Source organism: Cricetulus griseus, chromosome 2 (assembly GCF_003668045.3).
Source record: "Cricetulus griseus strain 17A/GY chromosome 2, alternate assembly CriGri-PICRH-1.0, whole genome shotgun sequence".
Classification (NCBI taxonomy): Eukaryota; Metazoa; Chordata; class Mammalia; order Rodentia; family Cricetidae; genus Cricetulus; species Cricetulus griseus.
The window spans coordinates 100693574-100706589 of NC_048595.1; the positions used below are offsets into that span (position 1 = coordinate 100693574).

Genomic DNA, 13016 nt, shown 5'->3' on the forward strand with positions numbered 1-13016 from the left:
TAGGTGTAGTAACCAGTACAACTACACAGTTATGAAGAAAAGAGCCAAGCCAGCAGGCTGGTATAGAGAGAGTGATTATGAAGTGAAAATAGGGAACAGGCACAGCTTGTAAATGTGACATTCAGACCCAGCCTTTAAAGGTGACCACACACCCTCTTCAACAAACTAAATTATCATGTAAGGTTCTCTTATGGAATGGAGGGCTTTGTGATGCCATCCAGTGGCCCAATTCTATCCTCTGTGAGGTGGGCGTGACAAGGCTCAGCCCTGGAAGATATGGGCACTGGGACTCTGAATGTCCTAGGAGTAGGGATGGCTGTTCTCCTTATGTTAATGAGGTTTGGACCATGTTGAGCTATATCTACTTTCTGTGGGACATTGAATATCCCTTATATGTCTATTTCTACATCTTCATCATTATCCTAATTATCTGGCAAGTGAAACAGAATTATCAAGGATTGAAGTGGGAACAAAAAAGGAGCTGCTGCCGGGTAGGAAACTCTTTGACCACTACTGAGCTAGCTGAGAAACTTTCAAGTTCCAGTGTTTGCCCACCTTCCACTCATGACCTCACTACCCCTGTCTCACTTTGAATAGGATACTTTCTTCCGTGAGGCTGGAAGCCTTCCCTTATCAGGAATTTCATGAGGCATAAGCCAAAAACCTTTTTATTGGCTTGAATAGAAGACTACCATTATCTCAGATTTCCCAGTACAGGAGAATTTCCCAGTTTAATTTGTTATGTCGTTTATATGTGGAAGGTCTTTTGTATAAGAATGCATATTATAATGTGTCTATTGTTTTATTCGCAATTTCCAGTAGAGCTTCACTCAGTAATTGGATAGGAAATGGAGTTCAGATCGGTTTCCACGAGAACCAGAAGACTCAGAGAAGGGAGGTCGGGGTGAAAAGCGTGGAGCATAGCAAAGAGCAGTATAGGACAGTGGCAAAATTGCACATGGATAATTGAAAGGAAGAAGGAAATATTTATGATCTTTGCCACATTACAGACATGAAGAAGAAAATGGAGTCCTAACTTCACAATGTAATATTTTTCTCTTTAAGCGCCACCAAAAAGTCAGGCAAAGGGCTAGAGATGCAGCAACACAAGGTAAAGTCCCCGCGTCTCCTGACCCCTTCCCCGGGGAGAGCTCCCACCTCCTCTTATCCATGACCCTGCCCAGTGCCAAGTGCTCCAACTTCTGAGGCTCCAGAGCCACTAACTGGTGAAAGGAAAGTTCTGTATGGAAATCAGAAAGTAAGACTGTTAAAAAAAAGTCTCAACCTTACTCCCCTGACAACAAAGAATTGAGGAATGAAGATATCCTTAACAGTCATTTACCAGAATTCATTTCACCTGTAAGGGACAGTGCACTATAAATGGAGATGCTATAAGCAAACGTGCTGTAGAACACTAAGTCTAGGTGCTCAGATTCCTCTTGCTGAGCTTAAGACTTAGCATTCAGATCCCCATAGAACATCCCTAAAATGCTCATTCACCACATAACACTGTGTCCTAATTCCTCAGCCAGGAGACTTACCCAAGAAGAATCTGAGAAGCCATGGGAGCTGCTCTCTATCATGAAAAGGTGACCTCTTGACCTCTGCAGTCTCTTAGCTGTAATGATTTTTAGGCCTACTCTGGGTCAGGGGTGAGAAAAGGGGTAACTCTTCCTATTCCCATCTATCTCCAGTCTGCCCACAAAATCTATCATTTCCCTTTCCCAAGGAGATCCATGCATTCCACCTTGAGCCCTCCTTGTTACTTAGCCTCTCAGGGTCTGCAGGCTGTAGCATGGTTATCTTTCACTTAACAGTTTATGTCCACTTAGGAGTGAGTACACACCATGTGTGTCTTTCTGGGTCTGGGTTACCTCACTCAGAAAGTTCCATTCATTTGCCTGCTAATTTAATGCTCTTTTTCTGAAGGGAAGCAGGGGAGGAGTGGATCTTGGAGAGAAGGGAGGGAAGACTGGGAGGAGAGGAGAAGGTAAAACTCAGGATGTAATATATGAGAGGAGAAAGAAAGGGGGTGGGGATGACCGGTAGGAGGAGAAACACACTGGTTAGGCAGCTGAGAGGGTTGTGAGGGCAGAGACAGGAGGGAAGAGCCACCCAGTACCCACTGCTGTTAGGATCTCAGCAGCTCTGCAGTTCAGAACTGACTAGTGCACACTTTGCAAAGGACATTGCCTGTGTTGCACTCAGACACCAAATTGTCAAGAGGCAAAAGTTTCTGTTCTGCCTGGTCCCACAGCCATTTAGTTCCAATAAGCACATGGAGGCTTATATTAATTATAAACTGGTCAATGGCCTAGGCTTATTATTGGCTAGTTGTCTCTTACTTATTAACCCATTTCTATTAATCTGTGTATCTCTGCATTGTCTTGGCTTATTGGTGATGCCCAGCCCTCTTGCTTCATTGGCAGCTACATGGCATCTCCCTCACTGCTCAATCTCTCTGTTTCCCTTCCCTGAATTCTCCTAGTCTGGTAGCCCCACCTACTTCCTGGACTGGCTACTGGCCAGTCAGCATTTATCCATCAACCAATAAGAGAAATATATATTCACAACATATAGAAAGACATCCCCCATCAAGAATGGAGTTAGCATAAAGAAGTCACATGTCATACCTGCTTCCAGCTACTCCCTTTCAAGGGCAAAAAGCCCTGGGGCTACCTGGACCCCACTGACATTACCTCCTGTTGTCTGTCTGGGGGCGGGGGAGCAGTTGCTGGGACACCTTCAGCCCATCATCATATCCTCTACTTAATTTCTAGAGAGTGTGAATGTTCCCCAATGATTTCCTGGGTACAGCAGCAGGGACATCCCATATTTTGAGTGGTTCCCACAAGGACCTCATTTGCCAGTGCCAGCTCAGAAGTGTGGGACTGGAGGAAAGGGCACAGCAATCCCCAGATACATTCCTCCAAGGAGCTAGATGTCATTCCATCATTAATGGTGGCTATTTTTCTCTTCCTAGCCAAAGCTGGCTCCCCACAGAGGGAAATGTGCGGCAGCTCCTGTGTGTAGATCCCTGCTGCCATATTTGTGATTCTGCAACTCTAGAGATTCAGCAGTTGCTGGAGAGTGATAAAAGCCAGATCTCCCCTGCTTTGCCAGAACTGCCACAGGTCTCTTCTTGCCTGGACATGTTGCCCATATCCAGTGTGCCTTTTGACGATAATACGAAGTTTTACTCCAGGCACTCCACAGACTTTGCACTGGTACCTGTGACCCAAATGCCAATGGAACACTCAACACAGTCAGTCAATGCAGTTGGCATTCAACAAGTCTGTGATGATCATTTCCAGGTAGGACAGGAATTTGATCAGTCAGACATGGCCATGGTCTCTGAGGCTGTGGCTTCTTCAAGTCTTAGGGGGTCTGTGGTTTTAGTGAATGCTGGACAGTCAATGCACAGCAATCTAATCTATGTCCAGCAGATCCAAGGCTATCATCAGTCTTTGAATTCACAGATCCCTTTTCAGACCCTGAACCCAGAGAGTACTCATGTCACACATCCTGTGTCCCTGTCTGTTGTCAACATTCTCCCGCAGCCATTCCTCAGTCCTTCAGTGGTAAGGCTTCTTGAGCTACATGTGAAAAAACTGATGCATTCCCAAAGGTGGGGGCTCCCAAGACGTGTGGAGGAGTCCCTAAGTCAACTAATGCCAAACCCACCAATGTATTTCCAGCCTGAAAACAACCGGCCAGTTTCTTTTATCCTGAATAATACTTCTCAAGACTGTGGTAATAGGTTTGGGAGTATTTCCCACCAGACCTGGTACTCATATACAGACAGCCAACCTATGCAGACCTTTTGGGTTTCTGAGTGGTCTAATGTGGAACCAGAACAAAAAACACACTGTAAACAAATCCCAAGCCCTGGGAGAAAGCCCTTATTCACTCCTGACCATAATGTTGCCCATGGCATCTGTCTGCAGCCTGAGGGACAGGCTAAGGAACCCAGGGACAATTTTCAGAAGAAATTTACCCAGTTATTCTGTGGCCTCCCTTCTATGCACAGTGAATCCTTGGTTACTACCTTCCTAGGCACTCGAGGTCTCTCCAAGGACTCATCTAGACCCTCCTGCGAAGATCCTCATCTCTTGAAAGAGTCCTCAACCTTGCCCTTGCTGCCCTACACTCCACCTATGGCAGCCCCTCCTCCTTCCTCAGTTTCTCCAAATGAGTGTTTATATGAGCATAAAGAGGCTCAGATCACCGTGCCATTTTTGACTCTGGCCGAGTGTAAAACCTTGGAATGGCACCTTCTACAAAGACAGCTGCAGCTTCAGTGGGGCCTACCAGCTGTCATACCTGGATCTCCCTATATGCCGAGCTACATACAGTACAGGCCATGTAATAAGGCAAAGCCACGCGAGACTTTAAAAGCCACCTGGCCAGGAAAGTGCTTCTCGGTCCTCACCAGAGACCTTTTCTTTGTCCCAGAGCACGTGCGCAGGCTGCTGGAATTCCACCTGCAGAAGCAGCTGATCCACATCCGCTGGGGCCTGCCCCAGAGGATCCAGCGCTCCATTCACCTGCTCCTGTCCTCTGCTAACAAACACGCCCTGTCCCGCAGCCGCAGCCGGGCACTATCCAGTGTGAGCATCCCAAAGCCAGGCAGCCCAGAGGCTGATGGGTCTGGTGACAGGTTCGCATCTGCAGTGGACAAAGGGCCAATCCTCATGCCTCACTTGTTTGTCCAGGCAAAGGCAAAGTTAAAGAGCCACGTTGATTCTAAATGTGATCAGATCCACCATGACAAGGTCCCTGCCTGTGTCCAACGCTCCTGGGAATTCTGCAGGTGCTTGTCAGCAGGGACTCCCTTCCCAAGCGTCCCACCAGGCCAGTCCCTGAAGCCACAGGCAGAAAATAAACCTGACCTACATCACAAAGTTGTCCCTCAGGAACCAACGAGTGACCAGGAGGAGCGGCCCGTATCATGCGCTTTCATTGAACACTGTAAGAGACCCCAATCCCTATCTGAGGAAACCATTAAGAAACTGGAGACAACTTTAAGACATAAGTATCTGGCCTTCCTGTCAGGTCTGCCTGCCCTTTACTGTGTGGCTCCTTCTAGAGCTACATCCCCAGCTGTTGGCCAGTTTGCAGTCACAGAGATTGTAGTTAAAAAGCCACAGAAATCCCTAACACAGGTGACCTCACTTGAAGACCCACGTCTGAGTAGGCTTGAGCCTTGTCCTCGGGATGACATCAAAGCTTCAAGCCCTTGTCCTCGGGATGACATCAAGGCTTCAAGCCCTTGTCCTCGGGATGTCATCAAGGCGTCAAGCCCTTGTCCTCGGGATGACATCAAGGCGTCAAGCCCTTGTCCTCGGGATGACATCAAGGCGTCAAGCCCTTGTCCTCGGGATGACAGCAAGGCGTCAAGCCCTTGTCCTCGGGATGACAGCAAGGCGTCAAGCCCTTGTCCTCGGGATGACGTCAAGGCGTCAAGCCCTTGTCCTCGGGATGACGTCAAGGCGTCAAGCCCTTGTCCTCGGGATGACATCAAGGCTTCAAGCCCTTGTCCTCGGGATGACATCAAGGCGTCAAGCCCTTGTCCTCGGGATGACAGCAAGGCGTCAAGCCCTTGTCCTCATGATGACATCGAGATGTTACACCCTTGTTCCCGGGATGACAGCGAGGTGTCTGCAGACATTACAGAAGAGGTACAGCCTGAAGTGCAGGTGGAAGGAAAGACAGAGATGGTGCCTCTAGAGAGCCAGACTCCCAGCCCCAGCTCATTAAACACAGAGTTGGTGGCGAGACTAAGTTTCCATCTGAAAAAAAAGGTCCTAGAGATAAAGTTGGGAATTCCAATAACAGCACGTGAGCTCCAAGAGCCAAATGCAGTGGGCTCGGGGACTGAACACCCTCAGGAGCTTGTAGGGAGTCTCAGTATCCCAGAAAGCATAGAGCTACAGAAACTGCCCGATTCAGGTGACCTTCCTCCAGCCCCAGATGCAAGTACTGACCACCGGAAAAAACAGCCAGCCACTGCAGTGCAGGCTGTGTGCCACCAGCGAAAGAAACCTAGTTCCAAAGCAGTGTCCCAGGGTTCTGTCCACTGGAACTCCAAGGCCTCACAACTCAGGAATGTGACCAAGGCTCAAGTGCCCTGTGTTCAGACGGAGACCAGTGGGGAAAAGCCCAACCTAGAGGAAGCCCTTAGCACTGAGCCTCATGGCCCAGGCAAGAGCAAGTACTCAGACCATGTCCCCAAACTGACAGGAAAGAGCCAAGAGCCAGGGAAACCCAAGGCAGTGGGGGACTTTGGAGAAGGGGATACAGGTCTTGGGTTTTCCCCAACCAGTGAAGGAACACACCATGATGAAGACCAGGAGCCAGAAAAGGGGCCTGTGCACGGGACACCCGAGGGCTCCTCACAGCACAGTCATAGCTTTCATCCTGAGGATCCCTGTCCACCCAGCCCCCAGAACACCCCTGAGCTGGAGTTCCCGGATCCACCTCCAGAAGTCTTCATGGAGAGGGAACCTGAGCTTGACACGCAAGACAGTCAAACCAAGGCAAATGCCATCCAGGAACATGCGAGGATTGCTGAGGTCCCCCAGCCTGTGGCCTCCTGGGCTTCCCGGAACATTCCTTTCCCACGCCCACCAGTTCAGGGAAAGACTTTTCAGGGCCAAACTAGGCAAGACCGCATTTCACGGGGGCGGGAGCGGGGGCGGGGGCGGGAGCGGGGGCAGGTGATGCCAACCTCTCCTCATGCTAGCCCCAGCCTTCAAGAGGTTGGCTTGAAAAATAAGGTGAAATCCTTTCTTCAGTCTATTAACCCCAAGATAAAAGGCAAAACACACGTGGAACCCATGGTCTCAACACCTGCAAAAGTGGCCAAAACCAGTAAAGAAAATGTTGGCAAGGGTCTGCCTCAAGCAAAAAGCCCCACCCAGAAAACCAAGGCAGAGAACTGCAGAGGGCCCAAGGCCCAATCTGCACCCGCTGAGAAGTCAGTGATCGCTTCCTTCCTAACTGCGCCCCATATTCTAGACAGTAAGCTCCGGCCACACTCTGGACAGCATGGCTCTGTCTCAATATCAGGCCAGTCTCCTCGACATTGTCCTCGGCACTGTCCTAAATTGGCTTATGCCACTCAACACAGAAACCCACCCTAGGTCCCAAGGTTCACCTCAGAAGTGTTGTTCTGCTAATGGAGACCACTCAGGGCGATGGCAGCCTCTCGGCTCCCCCTCCTCACTACCCTTTAAAGAGCACTATTGTTATTTTCTTTAATGAGCAGGTAGGTGGGTTAAAGAACCACCCAAAATATATTCTGTATCTGTAAACAGAGAGTCCCCTGTCTTTCTTGTCTCTGCTGTCTATTATTAAGGGTATGAAGGAAGCAATGATGTCTACCCCATCCAGGGAGGAGATTTGGCCCCAAATTCTCATACTTGTTCTAGAGAAGGACCATTAGTACATTCAAGGGATGCTTTTGAGTTTATCAAAAACAAGTAGCTGAAAAGAACACTCATAGCATATACGACAAACATCACAACTGAGTGACAGAATCTCCTTGTTGGTGTTGGGAATATCTTTCTAAGATCCATCTGGAAGTCTGCTTCAGCCCCTTTGCCTGGTTCTCATGCTTCAGCTATGTGGCCTAGGTGCCTCCTGGAAGGAGAATCCAGTTGGGGGGGGGGGTAACATATAGAGGAGCTCTTGTACTTGTGACAAAGCTGCTGTGTTCCTGATTGGCAGGCAAGAAACAAAGGGCCAGTTTTCTTAGCACTAACTCAAGCCTGAGCAGGAGGCTAGCCCAAGGCCCAGCTGTGGGGGACAGGAGTGAGGCCTCTGTAAGCTGCCTGTGTGATAAAGGAGTGAATGGAGCTGTAGTGTCCTGGCCAAGATCCTCAGCAGTAGAAGGTGTGTAACATACTTGAGACCATTAAGGCCAACAGCTTGTACCATGCCCTATTGCCATGTCTATTCACCTCAGACACGCCTCCATCTTCACACCTCACCCCCACTCTGCCAGCCTTCCTCTCCCAATATACCTTCATTTTATTTTATTTTATATATTATTTATTTTAGAAATTTTATGTGCATAGAAATTTTTCCTGCATATATGTGCATTACATGTGTGCATGGGCCCACAGAGGCCAGAGAAGGGCATCAGATCCTTGCAGAAAGTACAGCAAGTAGATATTGAAGTGGTTAGGGATTAGGATGCCCCCATGAGACTTGCCTTTCAAATATGCTCAGATTATTCACACAATCATTACAATCTCACGTTACTATAAAGCTTAAAACAGACAGCTCCCCAAGTGGGGAGCAGCTGGGCAGATGACACTACAGCAGGGTTCCACCAGGGAGTCTTTTCGAGTTAGGATGCTTTTGCTCTTTTTGTTTTTTGTTTTTTGTTTTTGTTTTTTTTTTTTGTTCATTTGTTTTTGGAGCATGTCCTGGAACTTGATCTGTAAACCAGGCTGACCTCAAACTCTCAGAGATCTACCTGTCTCTGCCTCCTGAGTGCTGGGATTAAAGAGTGCACAACATTGGGCTTCCAGTTCGGATGCTTTAGGAGTTTGGTGGCTAAACCCACGTCCACCATGAAGTCCTTTAGCTGTGTCCGACCAGGAAGATGGTACTTGTGGAGGTTCTTGAGAGGTTTCAGATAGATGCTGGTGTTCACAGGCATGTGTAAGCTGAGCAACTGTGCTGAAAATGAATCGTCAAACCCAGGCCACACACAGAGACCAGTCCCTAAGTTGCCTTGCAGATGGGTATAAATGCTGAAGCTTGAGATGTCTTGGGAGCACAGCACAGCAATGTGACCCTAGGGACCACTTAAAAGTTTCATTTTTTGTACCATTTCATTGGGCCTTACCTTTGCACTATGGGGGCTCACAGCCTAGTCTGGTTCACTAGCATAACAATGCCACTTTGGGGTTAGTTCATTAGCATATCAAACTATTGGGATTAGCTCCTACCTGAGCCGCCTTGTGGCAATCTCCTTTCTCATGGAACATTATTTTAAGTCACAAACTGGTTTTCAAGTTATGCAAAAAGGTTTCACTTGTATTCCTAACAGATCATTTGGAGCTGAAATTGCAGGAAGCTAGGAGTAGATATGTAGGTTCTGGGAATCAAACCTTGAACCTCTGGAAGAACAGCTTGTGCTCTTAACCACTGAGCCATCTCTCCAGCTCAAGAAATACAGTCTCATAGTAGATAATGATACTGAACTCTGTAGCTGCTGCTGCTTTGGACTGCCAACCAGCTCCCAAATAAAGACACAGATTTATTATTAATTATAAATTCTTAAGCTGGGCGTTGGTGGCGCACACCTTTAATCCCAGCACTTGGGAGGCAGAGGCAGGTGGATCTCTGTGAGTTCAAGGCCAGCCTGGTCTCCAGAGCGAGTGCCAGGATAGGCTCCAAAGCTACACAGAGAAACCCTGTCTCAAAAAACAAAAAAACAACAAAAAAATTATAAATTCTTGGCCTTAGCTTGGGCTTTTCCCACTAGCTCTTTTTAACTTAATTTAACCTGTTTCTAGTCATATACATTTTGCCTTGGGCTTTTTCCCTTTCTTTTTCATTCTGTATGCCCTACTTTCCTGCTTTCTCTGTGTCTGTGTGGCTAGCCCCTGGTGTCTCTTTTTCTCTTTTTTCAGAGCCTAAATTCCTCCTCCTACTTTTTCTCCCTGCCTGGAAGTCTCACCTATACCTCCTCCCTCACTGTTGATCATGCAGCTTTTCATTAGATTCCTTAGGCAGTCAAGGTAAAAACAGCAACACATCTTTACATAGTTAAACAAATGTTCCACAACAGATCTCGGTCAGCTCTTCCCCCTCCCATGATCTGCATGATAATTTCCCTTCAGAGGAGGACTTCTGTACTTTGTCCCACCAAGGACAGTTCCACAAAAGCCTGACAACACCAACCCTCAAGTTCTGTTACTCTTTTTCTTCACCCATCTGCCTTACTTAGGGTTCTCATGAAAAATCATGACAAAACATGCAGAGACCATGGAGGGGTGCTGCCTACTGGCTTGCTCTTAATGCCTTGCTCAGCCTACTTCCTCATAGAACCCAGGACCTCCAGCCCAAGGGTGGCACTATCCACTATGGGCTGGGCCCTCCCCCATCAAGCACTAATTAAGAAAATGTTGCACAGGTTTGCCTATAGCCCAGTCTTGTGGAGGCATTTTCTTAACTGCTATTCCTTCCTCTCAGATGAAGTCAGTTAGTGTCAGGTGATGTAAAGCTATCCAGCACAGTGTGTCTCTTCTTTATGTTCCTCTGTATTTTAGAAGACATCAAAACCCTTCACCTAGATTTCAAAAGACCTTTAGGTTTTTTGAAAGGCTCCCATTTACTCAACAGCCACAAAATGTGATCTAAATTCTGGAGTTTAATAGCATATATGAGTCTTGTCAGTACCAAACAGAAACTCCATTTCCCCAAATTCTGGCTGTTAGACCAAAACAAGTATTTCCTGGAAACTTATGAAGCTGGTTCCACTCAACCAAAAGGAGCCATTTCCCTAGTCACTGGCAGAAGGGAGGAATTCCTGGTGCGTCTATTAGCATACTAAGAACCTGCTGGCCTCCAGGCTCCCTCAGAATCTATCACAAGTCCTGCTATACACTTCAGAGTCCATGCTAGCATCCTAGCTCTTCTCACTCTCCTCCCCTTGCCCCAACTTCTCCAACTCATGGTCTTCTCCCCTCAGCTACTCATTCCTATACCTCTGCTCTTTCAGCTATGCTCTGGTTTTGCCCTCTCTTTTTCTGAAGTCTCTTTGTCTTCTTCTCAGTCTCCCTCTGTCTCTCTGCTTCTCTCATGGCCAGGTCCAGTCTGCTGGCCATGTTCAGTCTACAACTTTCTGTCTCTGCTCTGGACTTTTCTAGATGCCTGTTCTCTCATATCTACAATACAAACCTTCCCCTTAACCATACCATGGAGCTGTCATGTAATCAGTTTATACACAGATCACACTTTTGGCCCCTTTGCTTTCTTTTTGTTGCTGGTGGTGGTAATGTCCACTGTTTGGCTATTTCAGGGACATCTCTTACTAATGAAAACATTGTGTTTGGATTTCTGTAATTCTTCTAAGAAAACAAATAGGCTGACAGTAAGCTGAGGGAGACCATCAGCAGAATCAGAAATGTAAGCCTTGTCTACATTCCCCCTCACAGACTAAACGAAGTCTCTCCTAGAGGCCTGAGGGCTTCTCAAAGAGCTTGCTCTGCTGAGACATTTCTAGAAGCCTTTCCTGTTACCTGTTTAGTCCAGCCAGCTTGTGTTCCACTCCCGTCTCTGTTGTGGGGTGTCCACCAGAGAAGACTTCTTAGACATGATTTTAAGCCAATAGAACTCTTTATTAACTGGCCATTAACTACACTGGGCATTCAGGATCCCAGTGCGGCCCCAAGCCTTCCTCAGGGTGAGTTTTCTAGCACAAAAACAACATCCTGGGTTGACATACTTCAATTAACAAGAACAGTTATACATAAGCAGAGCTACTGAAGTCAAGAAACAACATTAGTACATTTAGAGACTTTCAGAACTATGGACTTTGATGGAGTAGGCCTTTGTTTTTATTTTGGCAGGTGTGCTGAGTTTTAAGGTCTGAGTGGTATTTCCATCATGGAATCAGTTATGCTTAGGTCCAGGGGCCTGTTAAAAATCCCATCCCTGTCAATGAGTGGGTGATTCACCACCAAAGGCTCTGGACACAAAAATCTTCTCATTATCCTCACATTCCTTCAAGCCTACGAGGACAGAAGACTGTTTCTCCTCCTCTAATTACTTGGGCTGGGGCAAGCACTGGTCTCCCTAGGGAGAAGACTGGAAACCTAAACTTGTTAAGAAAGCCTTAGCACAACAGTGTAACTCAAGGCTACGCTTGCATCATAAAGTTGAAGACTTGAGTTGGAAAGAAACTTTTAACTGAAGTGACTGGCGAATAACTTTAAGATGACAAATATGAATAAAAGTGTGTATGGGGGATGAATCGTAAGGAAGATGTTTCAAAAGTCTTTGAGTGTTTTTATTTATCTATTTATTTGTGTATGTATGTATGTATGTATGTATGTATGTATTATTTTTGAGAATTTTTAGGTCAAATGTCTGACCCCTTGGGGGAAAGATACAGATTAAGGTCAAAATGACAAGAACGGAATGTGGGCAACCATCTTCAGCTCTAACAAGTTAACATTTCTAAGTCCAAGTTTCTTTGGGGGTGGGGAAGGATAACTTGACATGTGTATCCAAAACCTCAATTGTTGTTAATATAATAAATTGTGAAAATATTAATAAAGATGATTCTCAAAGTCATTTCTCTGGCTTGGTATTTCATATGAGCTCTGAGTCATACAGATGGATTAAGAAACAACAAAACAAAAAAGCTCTAGCTCTATCTTCCTCCAGAGATAATGTGTATTGATTAAAAATTTTCTAAACACCCTCTTCCTTATTAATCAGTGTCAGGGAACAGATTTACTACTACATTGATTGCTCAGTCCATGAGCACAGATGGTCATGGAGCTGGAACCATGTTAATTCTCAGATAGACCTCTCTAATTTTGCTGACTGTCCTTGAAGTCACTTGAAGGACTTTCTGTCCTTCCCTTGCCTCAGAAACTAAATCAGTGTCTTGAGTAACTAGGACAGTGACTAGTACTAGTACTTGAGTATCTAGACAGTGATTAGATAAGTCCAGTGACTGGGCTACCAGGCTGAGGAAGCACTGTATCCACTTGATGAGCCTTATGGGAAATGCGATCAGGCACAAAAGGAAGTACTCAGCTAATGAAGAGAGCTCCAGAAAGTTCACAATAAAAGTGGCCTTCAGGATCATCTTTCATTTAATAATTAAACATTTGAATATGTTACTATGTGCCAACTGCTGTGACAAACACACAGGTCTGTTACAATGCACTTAGTTCCTGATTTCATGTTGTCCTAGTTTGCTTTCTATTGCTGTGATAAAGCCCATGATCAAAAGCAACTTGGGAAGCAAAGATTTTTGTTTT

General features: G+C 46.4%; 1 protein-coding gene across 1 annotated transcript; it reads left to right on the forward strand.

The window, feature by feature from the left end:
- Positions 1 to 347: 347 nt before the first annotated feature.
- On the forward strand, positions 348 to 7145 carry Fam205a (family with sequence similarity 205 member A). Its single transcript, XM_027403620.1, has 5 exons — positions 348 to 491; positions 1066 to 1111; positions 1529 to 1589; positions 2984 to 5222; positions 5652 to 7145. Exons 1-5 carry the CDS (start codon positions 348 to 350, stop codon positions 7143 to 7145), a joined length of 3984 nt encoding a protein of 1327 aa, XP_027259421.1.
- The last annotated feature ends 5871 nt before the right edge of the window (positions 7146 to 13016 follow it).

What these genes read in the sequence shown, in the direction of transcription:
- Fam205a (XM_027403620.1), top strand. Translation starts at nt 348, where the DNA reads ATGTTGAGCTATATCTACTTTCTGTGGGACATTGAATATCCCTTATAT. An exon ending in AAAAAAGGAGCTGCTGCCGG is followed by an intron (nt 492 to 1,065) that starts GTAGGAAACTCT and finishes TTTCTCTTTAAG; the next exon opens with CGCCACCAAAAAGTCAGGCA. An exon ending in TAGAGATGCAGCAACACAAG is followed by an intron (nt 1,112 to 1,528) that starts GTAAAGTCCCCG and finishes CTAATTCCTCAG; the next exon opens with CCAGGAGACTTACCCAAGAA.